The sequence below is a fragment of the Vidua chalybeata genome, chromosome 4, assembly GCF_026979565.1.
Source record: "Vidua chalybeata isolate OUT-0048 chromosome 4, bVidCha1 merged haplotype, whole genome shotgun sequence".
Classification (NCBI taxonomy): Eukaryota; Metazoa; Chordata; class Aves; order Passeriformes; family Viduidae; genus Vidua; species Vidua chalybeata.
In genome coordinates this window covers 47507436-47528280 of record NC_071533.1, presented here as the reverse complement: position 1 = coordinate 47528280, position 20845 = coordinate 47507436, and the positions used below count along the sequence as shown (strand labels likewise).

The 20845-nt window shown below is 38.1% G+C and overlaps 1 protein-coding gene across 6 annotated transcripts in view; it reads left to right on the top strand.

Moving 5' to 3' along the window:
* The window catches only part of GABRB1 (gamma-aminobutyric acid type A receptor subunit beta1), a 107965-nt gene that overhangs the window by 40587 nt on the left and 46533 nt on the right, over positions 1-20845 (top strand). For all 6 annotated transcript variants that reach the window (XR_008430616.1, XR_008430613.1, XR_008430614.1 and 3 more), the window contains exon 4: positions 18587-18807. Coding sequence is in view for 1 of the 6 variants with exons in the window: in XM_053941208.1 (XP_053797183.1) it covers positions 18587-18807 (221 nt within the window). In the remaining 5 variants the exon portion in view is untranslated. The remainder of the gene's footprint in view (positions 1-18586; positions 18808-20845) is intronic.

Sequence of the window (20845 nt, the reverse complement as noted above, 5' to 3'; positions counted from 1 at the left end):
TGATTCTTCTATTTCCTTTAAAGGTCCTTGTCAGACATAAGTCGGTGCTCGTTAACATGTAAGTTCTTGTGAACAAAACATTCAGAAAATTCTGCTGCTTTCACTTTGTAATATGATACATTTTCTTGATGGGATCATTATTCAGTAATACTTGATGGCTAGTGAACCTCACACTAATGAGGGTATTTGAACTTTAAGGTGGGCTAATTAACCCTGCTTCAGTTGCAAAGTAGAAGGTTGAAAGTTTCAGAACTGAAATAGCAATTAAATGCTAAATTTACTTAACTTGCTAGAGAAATAGAAGCACAAAAAGAAAACTCAGAAGAATGGTCAAGTGGCTAGCATGTATAATCACAGAATTTAGTGCTGAATTCTTCATTAATGTCCCCAGAATAGTCTACCTATTTTGTATCTCTTAACAAGTATTTTCAAAATTACCTCATCATTATAGGAAAAAAAAATTACATGTGGCCACTCACAGGGAATGCAGCAGCTAAGGGAAGGGTTTTAGATTTTAGATTTCTTTCATGAAAGCATTGATCCAGATTAGCAGCAAAAGCAGATTCAGATTTTGCCATCTGTGAAATGTAGGAGTTGTCTTTATGAGATCAGGGAGATTGCCTACAGCTGATACTACCAGCCATTACAAATTAATGCATTTGTCAGAAAAGATTGATTTCCAAAGGCAGTCAACACCTGCCCTTACCAGTTTTCTGTGGAAAGGTGGTGTGCTGCTTTTCATTGATTAAGGAGCTCTGTGAATCCCATGTTACTTTCTTAGAATTTCCTGGGTTTGCTGCTGGCTATATTGCCTACATCTTTCCACTTTAGAATGTATGTAACAAACCTTCATAGAGTGTGTTAGAGCTCCAGCCCCATTGTGCTAGGCTTGGCTAAAATCATAAGGATCTTACTCTACTAACTCGATTCAAGAAAAGGACCTGGACCCCCATCCCTCTGCATCTAAATTCAGTCAAGGAAACAAAGGAATGGTGTGCTCAGTAATAACACAGGATTGAATGGCAGAAAAAAGTTTTGTTCTAAATCAAGCTGAATATTCTTCCTGAGAGGACACTGCAATCAAAAAGTTACAGAAAGTACCTGAGAAAACTAGTGTCAAAGTTCAGATGATCAAATTGTATGTTCATACATATCTGAAGTATATGTATGAGCTTGTGAAGTTCTGAGAGAGTAATTCAGTATTTTAAACTAACCAAGTATAAAAATCAAGAGGCTCAGAAACAATTCTTGTATGACATTAACACCTTGATAAATTTACAATAGAGCTTCTGATTTTCTCCTGTAATTTCTTCTTCCAGGTCTTCCCAGGACTGAAATAAGATCTTTATTTTTTCTCCTGCAATACTGTCTTCCTATTTCTCAGCATCTCCACTGGCAATTTTACTTTCTTTTTGCCCCCATACAAATGTTGTATTGCCTTAACCACCACACCCTCCTGTAGCCTTTCTTTGCAGTCTGATTGAAGAAGCTCTGTAAGCCTGGGCAAAAGCCAGGCTGTCTGTTGACCTAACCAAAGCAGTGTTTACAGAAAAATTCAAGAGGCAGGATGCACTATGTTCAAAATTTGTACAGACTCCAGTTTTATTTTGATTCCTCAGTGGTTTTATAGCATATGCTCAGGAGATGAAGAGAGCCAGGAGCACCATGGCTTGAATAGAAAGTATCTTATTTGTCATAGCCATACAAAACAGCCACATCAAAGTAAAAATTGATATTAAAAATATTTGCAAACAAATGAGAAATCAATGCAAACACTGTCTTAGTCCCTATGGCTTCTATTATGCTCCTTTATCGTAATATCAGTGTGTTCTGTTAGGGAAATGTTTCTTTTTTTATTAAAGAAATATGATATAACTTAGAGAAAAGAAAAGGAAATTAACTGGTATTCTAAAATCAAATGTCAGATCCTCCTCTATCTAAGCTTTCACATGATTACAAAAGGCTTAGCTGGAAGCCAATTCTTATGCCAAGATACACACTGAAGCATTCCTATAGACTTATTATTTGAGCTGCACTATTATTCCTTTATACACTGTACATTGGCCAGAAAGAAATATTACTTGCAAACACCAGCTGAAGAAAATGCTTGATATATTTGCAAATTACCTGTGCATCTTTATAAGCATGCAAATACAATATTTGATTCCCAACATTTCTTTGGTAGAAGTATACTACAAATGTTGCTTTTCTTTCCTTTCCTCCTCATCCCTCAGTTTTCTTCACACTTGGGAATTCGACAAAAGTCTAAAACAAAGTAAAACACATCTGACTTTTAATAGCTGTTACTCAAAGTGACTCAAAGCTCTCACTATTATTTTCTTCTTTATTAATAAGAATTCAATCACAGTAAAATGTTCTAGATTAATTCTTCATGAGTTCCATTTCTGTCATTTTTCTGCTGAGACATGACAGCATTTCATGGCTCAAAAAAATTATTTCTCAGTATTTTTCCAAAACACTTTAAGTTAAAAAGAAAAACAGCATAGACACACACGGGTGCTATTACTAGAATATTACCGGGTAAAATAATGCAGGAGATTTCCTCAGAAAATATCATATGTGAATGAAAGTATTTCCTGCACCTGAATTGGAGACACATTTTCCCCACCAGGTCAGGGTTTAAAATCACCAACTCAGCACATGCCTGTGAGAACATTTCCCTCATGTGTAAGTGAAGAAGATTTTGCAAATTACAGAAGCCCTTTGATCTACCTGATTTTCTTGTGTATATGTTTAAAGCTAAGCATTTCAACCAAAAATTTGAAATATAAACTCAGTGGAGAAAAAATTATTTTACAGTACAGTTGAAACTTTTAACCATATGCTATCCTATGTTGTTAAACATAATGCTACTTTAACATGCTTTTAAACAGCTAGACATTTCCTGTTCAAAAGCAAATGTTAAAACATCAAGCAGGAATATATAAGAAGAATTTGAAAGTCAGTATCATCACGTAGCATCATTAATAATCATAATCAGTTCTAATGAAGTTTTTTGCTCAGTACATGACCTTTTTTGTATTTAACTTCCACACATAGGGATTAGATGAGAGACAAGGGGAAAAAGTTGGAATGTGAGAAATTCTGACTGAGCATAAGGATGAAGATTTCCCCTGTTAGCACGATGAAACACCAGAACAGGTTGGCCAGGGAGGTTGTGGAGTTTCCATCCTTGGAGATATTCAAAACTCAGGTGCATGAGGCCCCAAGAAGCTTGATCTCATTGGATATGCTGTGAGCTGGAGGTGGATTTCTGGAGCTTCCTTCCAACTTCCATGATTCTGTAATTCATATAAAAACTGGTAGGTGTACCTTAGAAAGAGGCTGAACACCCACACACTTTGAGTCATTTAAGGGGAACTTTGGGGAGGGCCTTCACAACAGAAATAACTTTTTAAATTATTATTTCTTTTCACAATTTATGAATTTTGACCACTCCAGTATTAAAAAAAACACTGCGTCAACAGCCTGATATATTAACTTTTAAGATTGTAATTTATAGTATATTCATGTCTATTTAATTATTTAATAAAGTAGTTTAAAAAAGGAAGAAAAAAGCAAATATTAGGTGTCATCCGATTAAAAATATTTTCAAGGAACTTTCATTAAGTATTTACTTTTGGGTGATCTAAAATTCTTTTCATTTTCCATTTGTCTGCTGACCTAAAAAAAAAAAACAGCCAGCCAACCCTCCCTCCCGCCAAACAGCAAACCCCAAATACCTCATGCTTCCTTCTGATGCTGCTATTTCCTGATGCTCAAGTGACATATCAGATAGGTTAATATTCAGCTCTTTCATCTTTTTTCTCATCCCATTCCCCAACAAGGTCTCATCTTATAAAATATTTCCTTATAATTTGTCTCCTAGTCTATGACTTTTCAGTATTGAATAAAATTCCACTTTTATTACCCCAGCACTCAAGATGATCATTGTGATATTCTGATACTCTCTGATGGTAAGAGTGGCTCCTTACTTTAATATCAGCTGCAAATTTCATTGTTACATTTTGATTTTTCTAGTGGTAGAAAAAATATAAGAGAAAATAAAAATTAGTCCCAAATCTCATCCTTTGTGTATTTCTGCCTGTAATCTCCCTTGTCATGTTACTTCTGTGCTCACCACACAGTACTGGCACAGCCCCTTTAAACCATTAGAATCTTAACCCTTCTACTACATTCTACATACTACATTCTTCTACGTTCTACCCATTCTGGGTTTGGCTGGAGTGGAGTTAATTCTCTTCACAGTTGCCCAGTATGGGGCTGTGGTTTGGGTTTGTGCAGTGCTGATCAGACAGGGATGTTCTGGTTATTGCTGAGCAGTGCTTCCAGAGAGGCAAGGCCACCTCAGCTCCTCACACCACACCACTGGTGAGGAGGCTGGGGATGCACAAGGAGTTGGGAGGGGGCACAGCCAGGACAGCTGACCCCACCTGACCCAGGGGATATTCCATTCCACATGGTGCCAAGCTCAGCACTGAACCAGGGCAGAAGTGGCCAGGGTGCCACTGCTGAGGCTCTGGCTGAGCAGTGGTCAGCTCGTGCTGAGCAATTGCTTTGATTTTCATCACTTGTCTTCCTTGGGTTTTATCTCTCTCTCTCTCTTTGTGATTTAGATTTTCACTACAATTTATTACTAATGTTGTTTTATTTCTGTTATTAAACTGTTCTTATCTCAACCCATGAGTGTTCTCACTTTTACCCTTTCAATTCTGTTGCACCCATCCTGCTGGGAGAGGTAGAGTAACCAAGTGGCTGTATGATGCTTAGTTGCCAGCTAGGGTTAAACCATGACACTTCTTTTGTTCCAAACCCATATTCTTCCATTTATATCATGCCATCAAGGATGTTTTACTAACATTAGATAGCTGAGGTCCACCAGATTTCTTTTATCTAGGGAATCAGTCACAGAATAAATAAGTGATACTGATCTACAGTTGCTAAGCATATGTTGCATTTTATTTCATCGCCAGCTGTTTCTAATTTTGTCCCTTATAGTATTAAAACAACAAACAAACAAACAAACAAACAAACAAAAAAAAACACCACACAATTTACATCATTCTTAAGATTCCTCTAAGCAAAACAAAACAAATTCCAGGGTAAAAGGAGTTATCAGTTAATCTCAGACCTTATATAGAAATGAAACTTAATCTGAAACAATGCATCTTTTTAAACATCCTCAATCTAAAAATCAAGTGAGAGCAGCAGCAGCAGCTGCCACATCCTAATTTATATACCAAAACAAGCAAACAAACAACTCCCATGGTAAATATGTGCTAGCTAGTTGTGATACAGTTGACTTAGGTGTACAGTTCAAAGACTTGGCAGAGAATATTCTACATCTAATATTATATTTAATAGATTCAGGACAAAAATAAACCACAATTAAGATGAGTCACTAAATAGAAAAGTTACTTGCAGTTAAACATTATATAAGATTTCAATTTCCTCAAAGACTCAAAAACCAGTATCATAAAGTTGAAAAAGTCATATATCAAATAAAAAAATACTGAGTGCTATTTACAACTGAATGGGCCTTGCTTAAAGATTTGATTAAAAATTCTAATTAGTTTTGCACTTCATTATGAAAAAGTATCTAGAGGATAAGTCATAAAACCATAGAATGGTTTGAGTTGGAAGAGGCCTCAAAGACCATCTAGTTCCAACCTCTGAATTGGGTGAGAACACCTCTCACTAGGGGAGGTTCCTAAAAGCCCCATCCAACTTTGCTTTGAGCACTGCCAGGGATGGGGCATCCACAACTTCTCTGGGCAACCTGTTCCAGTACTTCACCAGCCTCACAGTAAAGAATTTTTTGATAATACCTAATCTAAACTTTCTTTCAGTTTGAACCCATTCTCCCTTGTCCTGTCACTACATGTTTTTGTAAAAAGCCTCTTTCCATCTTCCTTGTAGGTTCCCTCCAGATACTGAAGGCTGCAATCACATCATCTCAAAGTCTTCTTTTCTCTAGAATGAACAAAGATACTGTAAAATGTTATGAAAAGTGGTAGGATGAGCCCTTTGAAATTAGCAGGTAGTGACATTTTGAGAATTCAGTAACAAAACACACACTGTCGTGATTTGGGATGTAGAATCTCTTGCCCTACACTAGTTAGCAGTCATGTTAGAAATGCCATTCTCTCAGAACTCTACACCTTTTTTCCCCATCCATTAAGCATAAAGCATAATCGTGTATCCTACCCTGAACTATAGAATGGTCCAGATTAGACGTTCTCTATCCGGATTCATTCCTATGCCTGAGCTGCAGTCAGAAGACACATTTGCCAGCTTAAAAGCATTTGTCTAGATTTTCCCACTAGACTTGTCTCTGAAAAGAGCCACTAATCCTGCACTAACAGTGCTCAGGCACTGGTACCATCTCAAGAAATATCCCTGGGTGGTTCTGGTCTTGGGTTGTTAATTTGGCTTATGGATGGATACCTATCTGTTAGAGAGAACTGTTGTAGATCTGCAATTTTCTGCCATCTGTGAACAGATGGATTGAAATTAGTTACTAATTGGGGTGAGGGACCTCAATATATGAAATATCCAACACCTGGGCCATAAAGTCATCTGCTGTAGGATTGCAAAACCCTGGTGCTTCATAATGTCCATGGCTCTTGTAATGCCTAAAAATGGCTCAGAATGATGTCTTCATAATATTTACAGCTGGGAAGGATCCAAGTTTCAATCTCTCTTTTGGCTGACAGTGTTGACACAGGCTTCAAACCAGGCAGTGATTAAGTCTTAGATTTCTGAGTTTGAAAACCCAGTATTGCTTTGAGCTGCATTTTAAACTAGTAAGTATTCTTTCAACTCTTATGTAAGCAATCCACTTATAATAGCAGACCACTGTCTTGCAAGCAAAGCATTGCAATGGAATCACCTCAAATTGTCAATACCTGTTTTAACACTTGGAAACATGATCCCAAATGTCTGGGGGTGTCTCAAATATATATATTTTGCTACAAGCTTTAAGATTTAAATCTTGGATTTGTTGCTAGAACTGGATGCTGTAACCATAGTGATTACCTTTCAGTTGTTAGACTTTGACTCTCCATGAAATGAAGAAGGAAAAGGCTTGGGGAGAGATTTAAACAGTTCATCCAATATTGAACTGACACCTACTGCTGAATGTATATTGATATTGTAGAAAATAGGTATCTTTATGACAAGCAATCTTTGCAGACAGAATTTGAAGACAGAATACAATTAAAAACTGACTGAAATCAGGATTAAAGAACAAGAATTCTTCCTGTGAATACAAAAAGGGAGAAATAAAAACACTGTTCTCACATAGAACATTAATCTTTACTGTAACAGATATCCCCATCACAGAAAAGCTTTTTCCCAAACATCAGGTTGGTGATATAGGAGAGATATATGATAAAAAACAAGTGCTGGGCAGGGACTAAGCTGTCTTAGTTGCTCCCCTGGAGTTGAGACATAAAAGCATTATCTGTGTCATAAAACTGGCAGCTACCATTGCAGCAGACCACAAATGATACCTATGAAGCCTACTGAACTTCATTTTGCTGTAGCTAAAACCAAATGTTCTCCCATCCTGTCCCCTACGTATTCTTAGTAGGATTACATTACCTATATACACATTTCTTGCAGAAGCTGCAAAGGTCTAATTCTTCTGCAGTTATTCCACTGCTCAATAAGCCAACATTTTTTGTCTGTTTTATCACATCTGCAATCTAGGAGAGACCCAAGAGTTAACATTTATCTGGCTGTCTAAGAACAAGAGGGCTGTCATGCTAAGACTTGGTGTCCATTTAAAGTCCTGTCTCCACTGTAGCCAGCATCCAATACTATATAAAAAGGTACAAGAATCCTCCAACACAGAGAAGTGGAACAATCTCCCCCCACCCCGACATTATTTTCATTCTGACCCACAAAAGGGAAGTTATTTTACCCTGAACTATGCTAATTTTTATTCCTTACAAGATTTATTTACAACACACTTTCATAAGCTTGTTTTAACAAGTGCAAATTAGGTGTCACTTCTATCACTAAAAATAGCAAACAGAAAAGCATACCAGAAGAGTAATTTATATCACTCAAATTATGAGAAATTATAGACAATCTCCCTGTGACAACACTGGTGAATGCTGGGGGATCTGTTTCTGGTATGGTGCTCTAGGGTTCAGAGTGGTTGGAAAAGGAGGCCGGACTATCTGCTTCTGATGATCTGCTAACACCAATTGTTAGAGCAAGGTGTTCAAGTCCCAGGGCCACTATCTGATTTTCTATCCTTTTCCAAAGAAAATAGACTATTGCATCTGGAAATTTGGTTATAAGGTATGTTAGGAAGTCAGTCTAGTGAAAGGAATGTACTAAGCTGAGAGCAAAGAAAGGCAGAGCTGTCCCTTTTTGTTTCCTATACTCCATTCTCCACTCCACTCATTAGCTCTATAATTATTGTCTGAGAAGAGTCAATCTTCAGGGAACAGATGTTCATACTATCCTGAGATACCTTAAGATGTTATAATTAGCTGACAGCAAGAAGGAGGATAAATTATTTTTGTAGTTCAGTAAATTTATTACTATACCCTAACAGATCTAAAAGCCACTCCTGCTATAAATAAGTGAGAAACTACAAAGCCATTCAGATAAAACATATCCATCTGGAGAGTCCTATGACTAGGCAGCATGTTTATCTCTTAGCATTCAGTGTCTACTGATGCAAACCCACTGGTTCTGTAACTATTTAATCAAAGTTTGTGCAATTAAGTAAGGCAAGTAACAACAAAAATATGGAAAAGGTTCAATTTACTAAATCCATACTTGACATCACCTACACCATACCATCAGGATCCTTAACTGAAGGCACTTGCCATATTGCTTCAAAAATTTTCTTGCTGCATGGCATGGTGCTGCATCCCACTTTGTGCTGTAGCTTCACTTGTCTCATTACCTGTGAGGGCCTTAATTCTGATTAGTAGCCACCAGCCAGAGCTCTTTTATCATACTGAAGATTAGCAAGATTCACCACCATTACCACAAAGAAGAAATCCATCCCATCATCTGCATTGTTGTTCATACCAGGAACAATGGCACGACTTGGTTACCTCTGCCGTGCACCAAAACATCCAAACAACTGATCTCCTGGAGTTCCCCCTGGTCAGTTTCTCACTGTCATCCCCTTCTTACCACAGACTCTTAGTAGGTGGCAAGAGGAAAAGAGTTACATCTCTCCCTCAGTTTACTCCTCTGTAGGAGTGCTGCTTCACTGACACTGGTTTCCATTTGTGTCCAAAAACACTTCATTTATGAACACTGTCTTCAGAAAAGCCAAGCTTTCTGGACCAGTACATTTCATACTGCTCTGATAACAGCACCTGTGATTAGCTCTGCAAGAAGTTAAACCAGTCCTACAAAAAGCTGTAGGTGAGAAAATACCACACCAGCTTTTAACAATAGTGTCACAGACCTAAGCTTCACAGTTTGACCAACTGCATGTAGAGCTTCTCTGGCTAAATACAAGTCTATTTTAGTGGAAAATTAGTCTTAATACACAGTAGAGGCATTAAGAAACAGAAAAACAGTCATATTTGTAGAAGGAGGAATAAATGCATAGGAACAATGCCTGTTTCACTACAAAAACACACTGAATTTCCATTCCTCTCTTGGACTGAAATTGTCTAATTAGCGAAACAGTGAAAATTTACCAGTAACAAACAGCAGTTTGCTTGTTTCTAAATGGAAAAATATTCATGAGGACTTTTTGTTGACACAGTTAAGGCTTTACAATGACTCCAGAAATTAAAGCTTCAGAAGAAAATATTTCTTGGACAACAACCCATGGATTTAGGATCCCTCAGCCCTCAATAGTCCCTCTAGCATATATCATATCAGTTGCAATAAATTCAGGACACACCAGACATGCCATCTGCATCAGTGATCATCAAGTATGGGTCACATACCTGTTTTAACTTTATCCTTTGTAGCGTGACACAGCTGTCTCTAGAAAGCACCAAGGGAAGTCAAGCTGTGTACAAAAGAACTACTACATGTACTTCTCCTGATCTTTCAAGATGGACCAAAAATTATTATTTCAGAAGCACAGAGACATGTGAAAAAAAACCCAGACAACAAACTCAGCAAACCAGCTCCATACTTCTGCCAGCAATGTTCCATCTGCCCCTCTCAGAGGTCACCATGCTGGACAAACTTCACAACAGCATTCTGTATAATCTCTTTTTTTTTTTTTCCCAAGTTAATAAACGAGCAAACAGAGGCCAGGTAATACTGAAACAGTTGACTGGCTGCTGAGCTCCTGCAGTATTTTAGTACTGTGAAAACACTAATAAACTTACATAGCAAATATAAAGAGAATAGATATGCTACTAGATGCCAACCCACGAGATGCTTGGGTGTCACAGTCATTTGAGAAGGGTTGGTGCAACCTTGGCAATAGATCTAAGCTGCTTCTGTCACTCTGACTTGACACTGTAGAACAGTTGTACACAGCTACCAAACCTGGTCTCAGCTGTAGCCCCATGCCTGGCAGCACACTGCGAACTCATTCTGGTTCACCCTGGCCTCCTCTGACTAGAAGACATGAAAATGCCTTGACTGAGGGCAGTGGTATGTGTATCCTGTGATCTTTCATGAGATCCTTTCATTTTTCCTACCTCGTTCTTGGGACTGTAAATCCCACTCCAGAACTATTGCTTCACAGCTGCTCCAAGCTGCTCTGCAAAGCTGCTTTGGCTTTGTCCTTCACTCTTAGTTGTCCTTTCCTGCCACAGAGCCAATGCTTGGATAGCCATTGGAGGTGGAGACAGGATCAAGGAATATACCTACATAAAAAAAACACCGTGCAAAAATAGTAATGACAAAGTTCATCTCTAACCTGGATTCCTTCCACTTCCTAAGTTATTCAAATGTGTGTGGTCACACAGGAAGGGATGGAAGTAGCAGTTGTCTTGGACTTCACTGAGGTGAAAGCCTTCTGACACTTCAGTCTCAGAGAGAGGTTTTACTGCCCTTAGCATTAAATAAAACTGATTTTGAGGTTTGCTTTATTTATAAAGTCATTTACATGCAGACACTCTCCCAGATTTTCAGTATATTGGCACCAATCCCAATTTTCTGCACTAAGCTACTCAATTCCTCAGATAATTAGTAATTCCATGTTCTCCTTAGTTACATATTTTGCAGAAAAGAGAACCTGCACCTCCATATCCTAATCAGTACTCAAGAGTATTAATCAGATGCTTTCCAACTGACTGATGAGTTATTTGCTCTTTCTTGGTTTTTTTTTTCTTCTCCTAAAATGTCTACACATAACATATGGTATTTTGAAATGTTGGTTCCCATGAGACTGGCAACAGCACTGCATTTGTAGGGTTTTAATCAGATTAATCATATTAAATCGGCCAGTGCCATTCGTTACCCAATTGATTATGCTGTTAAAATTAAACTAATTCCTTTACTATCAACACTGTGCATTCTGCTTTGAGGATTTAGTGTCAACAGTACATGCATTTAAAGGCAATCTGATTCCCTGCAAAAACCAAAAGCAAATTTTCCATAGAGTCTACATCAGTGTTGTATACTCACCGACTGTGATGTTAGATTATCATGTAAGCAGCTTAATAATATTTAAATTATGCAGCTCATGAGAAATCACATGAAGGGTTTTTCCTCAAGCCTTTTGTTGAAACGTCCCAGATGAAAAGCTAGAATTTGCAGCACATTTGGTTTGCAGTGATGCCAAGGTGACAGAATTCAGGATCTGGAGGATAGCTGAGACAGTGAGCAGTGGAGTTAGGACTCAGGACATCAGGATGGTAGAATTTGGCTTATTTGGGTAGTTGCTAAGTAACATTCCCCAGCAAGCAGTCATCAAGCAGAAAGAGATGAGGCTGAATTTTTAAGAAAACCAGGAACAATCCACTGTGTCATGCAAGAAGGCCAGAATTTCACCAGCAGAACTGCCAGGCTAAGACAGAAGCCTCTCCATGAACTAAAATACAGAAGGGAGCATACAGGAGGGAGAAACAAGGCAACAGAACTTGCAAGGAAACCAGCAAGAAGAATTACTGGTCAACTGGCTGGAAAGGAGAGGAAATGGAGCTGCCTCTATGTGAGAAAACGGCTGGAATACTTGGAACTCTGCTTTGTGATGGATCAGAAGCCAAACAACAGCTTATGGATCAAGATTAGCAGCCAAACCAATGTTGTTTGTTTTCCAACAACTGGAAGAAGTCTCATGTGAACAGGTCCTGTTCCTCATGGGAGACTAACCACTGCTGTATCTGCCAGACAGATGATACAGGAGGGCTGAGGAAATCTAAAAGACTTCTTGAACACACTGATGACAACTTCCTGGTAACTGAGAAGCTAACAAGAAAACATAATCTGCTAGACCTTGTAGTTACAAGAATAAAAGATTTGTCTGAGATAAGAAAGTCAGAGGCAGCCTTAGTTGCAGTGACTATGAGACTATGAATTCAGGAATCTGAAAGGAAAGAAAAACAACAAAAAGCAGGATCACAGCCCTGAATTTCAGGAAAGCAGCTAAGAATGCCTCTGACTTTCATGTCTCAAATTCTCTTCCAATCTCAATGAGACCCTTCCAACCTAAATGAGTCTTTGATTCTGTCAAGCATAAAATATTGCTTTGAGTCCTAGTTGGACCTGACTGTAAAAAGAGACAGGGCAACAACAAAGGCTTCTCTAGTTACATTAATTGTAAAATGAAGATGCATACAACATGGGTCAAAAGGTAATGAGGAGTTCACTGATAATAATTTCAAAACTGCTGCCTGCCCTGGTGAAAAACGTGTGTCATCGAGGAGGTCTCTGGTGATATGAAAAACAACAAACATACCCATCTCTAGGTCCAGCCAGGAAACTCAGAATTCAGCGGGTGGGAAACTCATGGATTAAGCAGCAGCTGAATACAAGCCACAAAGTGCACTTTCATCGTGTAGACTGTATACTAAGTGACACTGGCAGGGATATGGGCAGCACAGAGGGAAATTATTACCCTCCCATATTCTGTAGTGGTGTGCTTTCAAAAGTGTCTCCCATTTCTTTCCTGATACTGAGAAACTGAAAAAGATCTAGTGAAGAGCTATCAATGTGGCCAGGGCCTTGAGCACATAACCTATCAGGAGAGACATGGGAACTTGCCTTGCTTCAGTTGGCAAGGAGAAAAGCCAAAGGAAAACTTCATGGCAGCCTTCAATGTCCTGAAGGGAAGACTGCAGTGAAACCACTCTCAGTAGTGGCAGACAAAATAATGAAGGGCAGCAACTACTAACTGCACATAGGGAGGGTCAGAGTAGATGTCAGGAAATATTTCTTACCGAAAAGGTAGTGCAGCACTGGAAGAGTCTGCCCACAGATGTTGTGGAATTCCCATCCATGAGGGTCTTCAAGATTTGCTAGAGAAACTAATATCTCAACCTGAGACAGGGTTGGTGACAGTCCTGCTTCTGACAGGAGATTGGACTAGAAATTCCCAGAGGATTTTGCAACCAGCATGGCAGTAGTCTTCTAGTACAGTGACAGTGTCACTAATACCCTTAGTGTTATCCACTCTAAGCACAAAATACCCCCGCTTTGACTGTCATTATAAAGGAGAAATGTCATAATGTTCCTCTATCCCTGGTTTCCAAATACGGCACAAAATGAGTGAGTATCAGCCTGACCTATGATTTAGGGGTTAGAATCCTGTAAAGCAGTCAGGGTGCCAAAAATACACAGGAAGAATATCTCTGGCCACATAAGTCATTATAATCATGACCATTTTATAGAATACTCTTCAATCATAAGCCTAATGAACAATGAAACAAAGTTGTCCTGAGCAATTAAGAAGAAAAAAAAAGAATTAGTAGTCACATACAAAGCTACAAAGTAACCAACCAATTAAAAAAAAACACCACCAAAAATACCCGCGCACACCAAAAAAATCCCAGTAAGGTACACACTAGTTTAAAGATCTGGCAGCAGCTATGTAATTACTGTTTCTATTCCAGGTAGAGCCACTGACTCATCACATGTCACTTTGACCTCCATCTGCTTCGCTCAAAATTAAAAGAGACTTGATATAGTAGAATGACGGCTGAGAACCAGGCAGGAGGAATCAAATAGATTTCAATCACCAGACCCATAGAAGTAGAAATAACTCCTGCTCCTAAATGGGTAAAAAAATAAATTTCATAAATATATAAAGGCATTAAAAAAATCAGTTGCTGTTTTTTATAAAGTTATCCCAACCTCATACTAAGATATATGTATCATCCCTCCTTCATAGTAAAGCATCTTCTGGAGCCAAAAAGTCTAGCTATGGTTGGCTGTCTTTATTTCTGATTTCTTACTTTAAAGTTTGGCTTGAGATAAGGCCCTGCTTAACACAGAATTAAGGTTTTTGGGGATTTTCTTCTACTTCACATGATGAGCTAGTTCATCCTGTGACTCTAATTCATTTTTACATTGCTGATACTCACTTTCTTATGTTTTCTTTAACTTTCTATCCAGTTCCTGTGAGATTTCTGGTACTGTCAGTGCTTATGCAATAGGGGTCAAGACAAAAGTCAACAAACCTCTCCCGTCTTCTCCTAAGATTGCAATCAGTTCAGCTTCACCTGCAACACTGTGCACTGACACCACAAGGAATTCTACTGAGCTCTTAGCACTGCGTCAACACACTCCGTAATGGTCTCATAGTTCACCCCTGCTGAGCTAGATGGAAATTACAAAGGAAAAAAATAATCAAGTGCTTCAGCAGTAACCATTGATAGAAAACAGGCTGCTTTCCAATTATCTTGCTTATAGGTAGCAAGGGAAGTGGAGCTTAATTAATTATTCACTCTTCTACCATCTTATTCCTTAATGGGAACTTGAAAGTGCTGCACCCTCCCAACTATCTTTGGCTTAGTTTGCTTTAGTCCTCACATCACATTCCATGTGCTAAACCCTCAGAGCTCATCTATGAGCTCTGACTCATCTATGAGTCATGAGTCAATCCTCCCGTCAGTAGAGAGCCACGTCCATATAGTCCACACAAGAAGATGGGAAGTACAGTTTTTCCCCAAATGCCCAGTCCTACTCCTTTGTATTGATGCTTCATCTCCCAGCTGGGTGAAATACTTCAGGATGTCAGTTAATGTTTAAAATTTCTTTCCTTGGAGTACTTTTTCCACCTGTTTGCAGAGAGGATGAGGACAGCACTTCCTGAGCACAAGGTCACAGTCCTCAAATGTCATTCCACCATTTCTTTTCATGCCAGCATATGAACAGACAAGTTCTTGTAAAACTCAGACAAGAAGGATGCTAAAATATTCTGGATTTCAGCACAAAGCTGTATATAATATTAGAAAAACTTTCCACTGTAGTTGTCAATACTTGGTCTTGAGCATTAACTGGAGTCCTCAGACACAGAGAGACAGCTATGGGCCACCTGGACAAGTTGGGTTTGTTTGAAGGGTTTTAGCAAAAACTTGGCTTTAGCTGTGTCACAGAGAGAAATATCTGAGAGAAAACATGTTTTTCTCTTACTGCTGTCTACATGTGCTCTTAAAAGATGCATGTAGGCTTTTATTAACATATATTGGTCTGTGGTCTATGAGGCTCCTTAAATTCATATTACAAAATAGCTTTCAATTTTGAGTTAAATAGATTTGTTTCTCTTACTCACATTTTCACAGAACTTCTCTTACCTAGGACTAGCATGTAAGTATTTGTCTTAGCAACTTAATGCACCGTATTAAAGCACTGATACAGATTTACTTGTAAGTTATAGTACCCATCTACCTACACACATTTACAAATTTCTGGTTTGATACAAAGAAATAAGAAATTTGCACAATTACTAAGAAAGAGAAAAAAATCTCGTACTAGTAAATCAAAATTTGTCACGGAGAAAATGGAAACTAGATCAGATACCTAAACAGCACTATTAAATCTACTGAAATATCACGATTTTTCAGGGGAATTACAGATTTTTTAAGTGATGAAAAGTACAGTTCAGAAAAAAAAATGTTTGGTGTGTTTCTATAAAACATGAATTGTTTTTAAAAATAAATCATTTGAAAGAACGGTTAGCTGCAAAAACAGATTCTCTTTTTTAATTTTACATTGGGCCCTGCTTCTTAAACTCATGAATAGAATTTTTAAAATATGAAAGTTAAATACAGTGTGGTTTATTTTCATATCTAGACTTCTGCTTGAGATCTTGGGAAGCTTTCATAAGAAGCTAAAAAAATTCTGCAGCCAATTACCACTACAGATGTGACAGATTCAGAAATTATTCATAGAGTCTAGAGCTTGAAACCACAAAATCCTTAGCAAATTTTACATGGTAGAAGACAAGTAGTCGTTAAATCCTCACTTCACTCACACCACTGTACAATACAAAAAATAATACAAGAACCTCCAAGATGCGGCTAGCCATATGGCTTGCCAGCATTTAATATTTTGCCAATGAGAGATAAGAAGGGTAAGGCTGTATTCCACTAAAGAAACACTTAGAAATTTGATAGCTATAAAACTTGGGTTATTATAGTGCAGCTATAATTTGCTTTTCATTAAAACAGCCTTTGACTATGGTTTTTAAATTACCAATTTACTGCAACAGGGACTCTCACAATCGTGACATCAGACTATTTTTCTTATTTAAATACTGAATGAGTAATACACCCATCTACTGAGGAAAGGAAAAAAATAGAAAATTTGATCGGTTAGGAAACACAGATTCCTTTAGGATGAAGCTCAGATTTTTTTTCTTCATTAATACTTGCTGGCTTGTCATGTACTTCCCCATAGTACAACACACTTGCAGACCAGAGGATCACTTTCTCTACTGTGGTGTTGCCACAGCAGCATTTTGTGTAAAGCATAGCTGGATGAAACAATTTTTTTTTAACAGACTATGATGCTAAAAATAGCAACTCAACTTCTAGTAGTCATAGTGAAGAGACAGAATTTCTGTATGTTTCACTTGATCAAATCCTTTAAGATCTCTTGTAGCTTACCATGGCTATTCTTCTCTTGGTTGAGCTTTGAGAACTATTACGTAGACACCACTCTCATTTGTTTGGTTTTCTGTATAACAGCATAAAAATTCCACAAAAGAAGCCTTAATGCCTAGTGAAAATATAAAGAAAAGCAAGAAGGAGAAAAGATAATTATGTATAATTGGAATTTCTCTTCCATCTGTGCTGCAGGCTACATAGGCTCTGCTGGATCAGGCAGAAGATGTAGAGGATAGCAGGTGCAGCACTGAGGGTTCGAATTTTATCAGTCATCTATGAAAGAAAAAACCCAAAGAAAACTACTGGCCCAGGGCAAGGAAGAACAGTATTTTTATTAAGGACTTTCACTGGCAAGTCTGTATTATAGCTCTGTTGAATGTGAAATTTCAGGTAGAAATTCTTTTTGGAAGGTAACTCTGCTTTGATTTCATGGCAATGATACAGTCTTAAGAAGCCACTGTAGATGAAGAGCACAAATTGTGTCAGACAGCTTTTATACTGTTTCTTCAAGAATTAGAGTCCAGGCTAGGATTTGTGACAATGACAGAGGTAAGGTTTTCTATCACATAAAAGAAAATCTTACTCCTGACCAGACCAATTTTTTCAGTAATAGCTATGATTTTGATGCACTTCTACCATAAAAATGTGTGACAAAGTGATCTGTCACTTGAAAACAAGGCTGGGGGAGGAGATGAGGAAGAGAAAACTAATAGTCCACATACTGCTGTTCTGCTCATCTTTTAAGAACTCCATGAGCTACAAAGTACATGGGTTTTTCCACTTAAAAAATTGCCTACCTTTAAAATCCTCAATTTCCCAGAAAGACATATACAAGAGAGGAAATCAGACTACAAGCCTTTAGAGCAATTTCTTTTCAGACAAAGTGAAAGCTGAAAGGCTGCATAAATGGTATTTCGCTGGAGTTATAACATGATAGCCAAGTTGTTGATTTTCTGTACAGTAAAATCCAATTGGCAAGGACAGAAAGCACCACATTTCCCGGGCTGAGATGAGATATGCCTGGCTATCTAGAGTCATTACATCTGGCAACTCCAGCAGAGGCAGAATGGGAAGTTATCCATTATGTTCTGAGGCTGTATTTGGTCTTTCTAAGGAGGGCTAGGCCTTTCTGGATTGTGGGGGGAATCTTTCAGAGTGAAGGGAGGGAATATTAGAAGGAGAAAATATAAGAAAAATATCCTAAATGCTATGCAATGCTATTTAGCTGAGCTCACCTAAACACTGCTATTTTCACATTAAAAAAAAAAAAAATTAGAAATCAAGTTTGACCCACAGACTGGAGACCCAATTGTGCCATCTATTCCCTCTGGGTCAAGAGATTATGAAGGCCTGGTGTCGTCTCTGCCACTGGTTAAGTGTCAAGTTTGATGCTAATATGAACAAGCCAAGACTCATGATCATGCCTAATGGTAACAATGCCTTGATGATCCTTAAATTTCCTATTGCTACTGATACTCAGTTACAGAGATTCATCCAAATATAAATCTCTGGTCAGTCAATCAGTATGAAAATACAAAAAGCCCTTCTTGTTTCTTCCCTAGGACTACACCTTGACCATGTACTTTCAGCAGTCCTGGAGGGATAAAAGGCTCTCTTATTCTGGAATACCTTTGAACTTAACTCTGGACAACAGAGTGGCTGACCAGCTCTGGGTGCCGGACACGTATTTCCAAAATGACAAGAAATCATTTGTCCATGGGGTGACGGTGAAAAACCGAATGATTCGACTCCATCCAGATGGGACAGTCCTTTATGGCCTACGGTATGTTGGGCATTTTAATCTGTCTGTGCTGGCAGAAGTGCAGGTAGAATCAATGCTGCTTTCCTATGCTTTTTTCCTGGTTTCTCACGTGTGAGTCAGCACATACTCCATTTAGTTGACCACAACACACCCAAGGATTTTCTACAGAATAGCAATGCTACCTTTAACAGCTACAGCCATAGCTAATGAAGCCTAATGCCTCTTTCTTTCAGCTCTTCTGAGTGTGTTAAAACTATTAAAGAGTTCTTCATTATGGTTCTCACCTGGTAATCAATCACAGCTTACACAAACACTTCCTTCCTTCTAAAATTTCTCTAGCAGTTCTTTAGGACTACGGGAATTTAAAATTTGAAGTCATTTAAGAAATGTGATATTTGGTAGAAAATACAAAGGAGATATTTGTAGATTTGCATAAATTATTTAAATCTTATCTATATGCTTGAGTATAGGTTTTCCTTAATCTGCCTTGGTTTATGACTGCTTCTTCACTCTACAAAGGTTTCTTCATACAGTGCAAACCATATTCACCCCTGTAGGTAAAAATATATCCTAAAGTTTGAACAGGCATGATCTAATAAGGTACACAACTGTAAAATTAAAACTAAACTATGCTATTTTTTACATTGAGATTGCTGCAGAGCCTGGCTAGGCCTTTATGATATTATTTTTGAAGTTAAGGTAGCTTTGCTTGGAAATAATATTGCCTGCCTGAAACAAACTTTGATCATTGTTATCATTCAACAGTGAAAATAATGTTTAGAGAATATAAACCTGAAAGCATAGTTCAGTTAATCAGAAAAGAAGTCATAAAGCATAAAACCTAACTGAAATACCTCAAAATTGTACGCAAGATAGAACTAGTAAAAAAACCAAATTTCTTCAGCAATTGAAAATGAGAACAATATTTGGGAAAGTATAACTTAGAGCTTAGTGAAAACAGAATTTTAAAATTACCTCTTAGCCTATAAAAACATAACCTTTTAAAACACAACACTAACCATGCAAAAGCAGCCTTCCACCCATCAGTTCAAGCTTCTCAAGAAACAAAAAAATATTTTAAAAGTATTCTTTTGGCTGGTTGTGAGTTTGCTTTTGAACTTGTCAGATTCCCAGGCACTGCATCAGTTGCTACCAACAACCACACAGGCACTTTAATATTAATACAGCCAGATCTGTTCTGGTACAGCAAAACTGCTACTTCAGTTGTGAAAAAGAAAATAAAGGACCCATGAGGAATTAGTTGTTAGACAAAGGCTGACATTATTATCTGCTAAACTTGAGCATTTGAAGAGTACATGTTCCTCATTGCCTTTAGACCTCCTACAGTTCCTTTCAATCAAACTGACTCCTGTGGGACAGTTTTTAAGAGAGGACTGTTTGGTCCAGTCTGGCAAATTTTCAAAATATTTCTCCTTTTATTATTTTTTTTTTTGGTTGGTTGGTTTTTTTGATTGATTGTTTATTTTTTTGTTTTTAAGGCCAGGAACTAAATTTATTTATGTACCAGAATTTGCACAGTGGCAAGAACGTGAGTTAGAGCCAAGCTCTTCCTCACAAGCAGTTGTATGCAATACAAACTACACCATGAAATGCATGCCATGGATGTGCTCCCACACACATGCCATGCATCAGGTATCAATAACAGCCTTCTGCAGAAATAGCAAAAGAAGTCTGGTGAACCTGCTGCAAGCCCTATCACGTGTTTCATCCACAGAACAGCAGCACGGCTGGGAAGCTGCGACCTTGCCTGAGCATAATGCCCATGCTCTTTCTCTCACAGGTGCTCAGACAAACCTCCATTGCAACAGCAAAGATGGTCTCCTTCTCATAACAATGTGGTTAGTTTGAATATGATTGAATAACCATTTCCATTTGAATAGTAAAGCAGCAGTTCTGCAACTCTGCGACAGCTGCAGCCCTGCAAGTTAATTCCCTGTTCAAACTCACTGCTTGTGTAGAAAAAAACAAACAACAAAACAAAACAAGGCAGAAAGCCCCACACTAATATAAAAAGTGCTCTGTATTCCACTCACTTGCA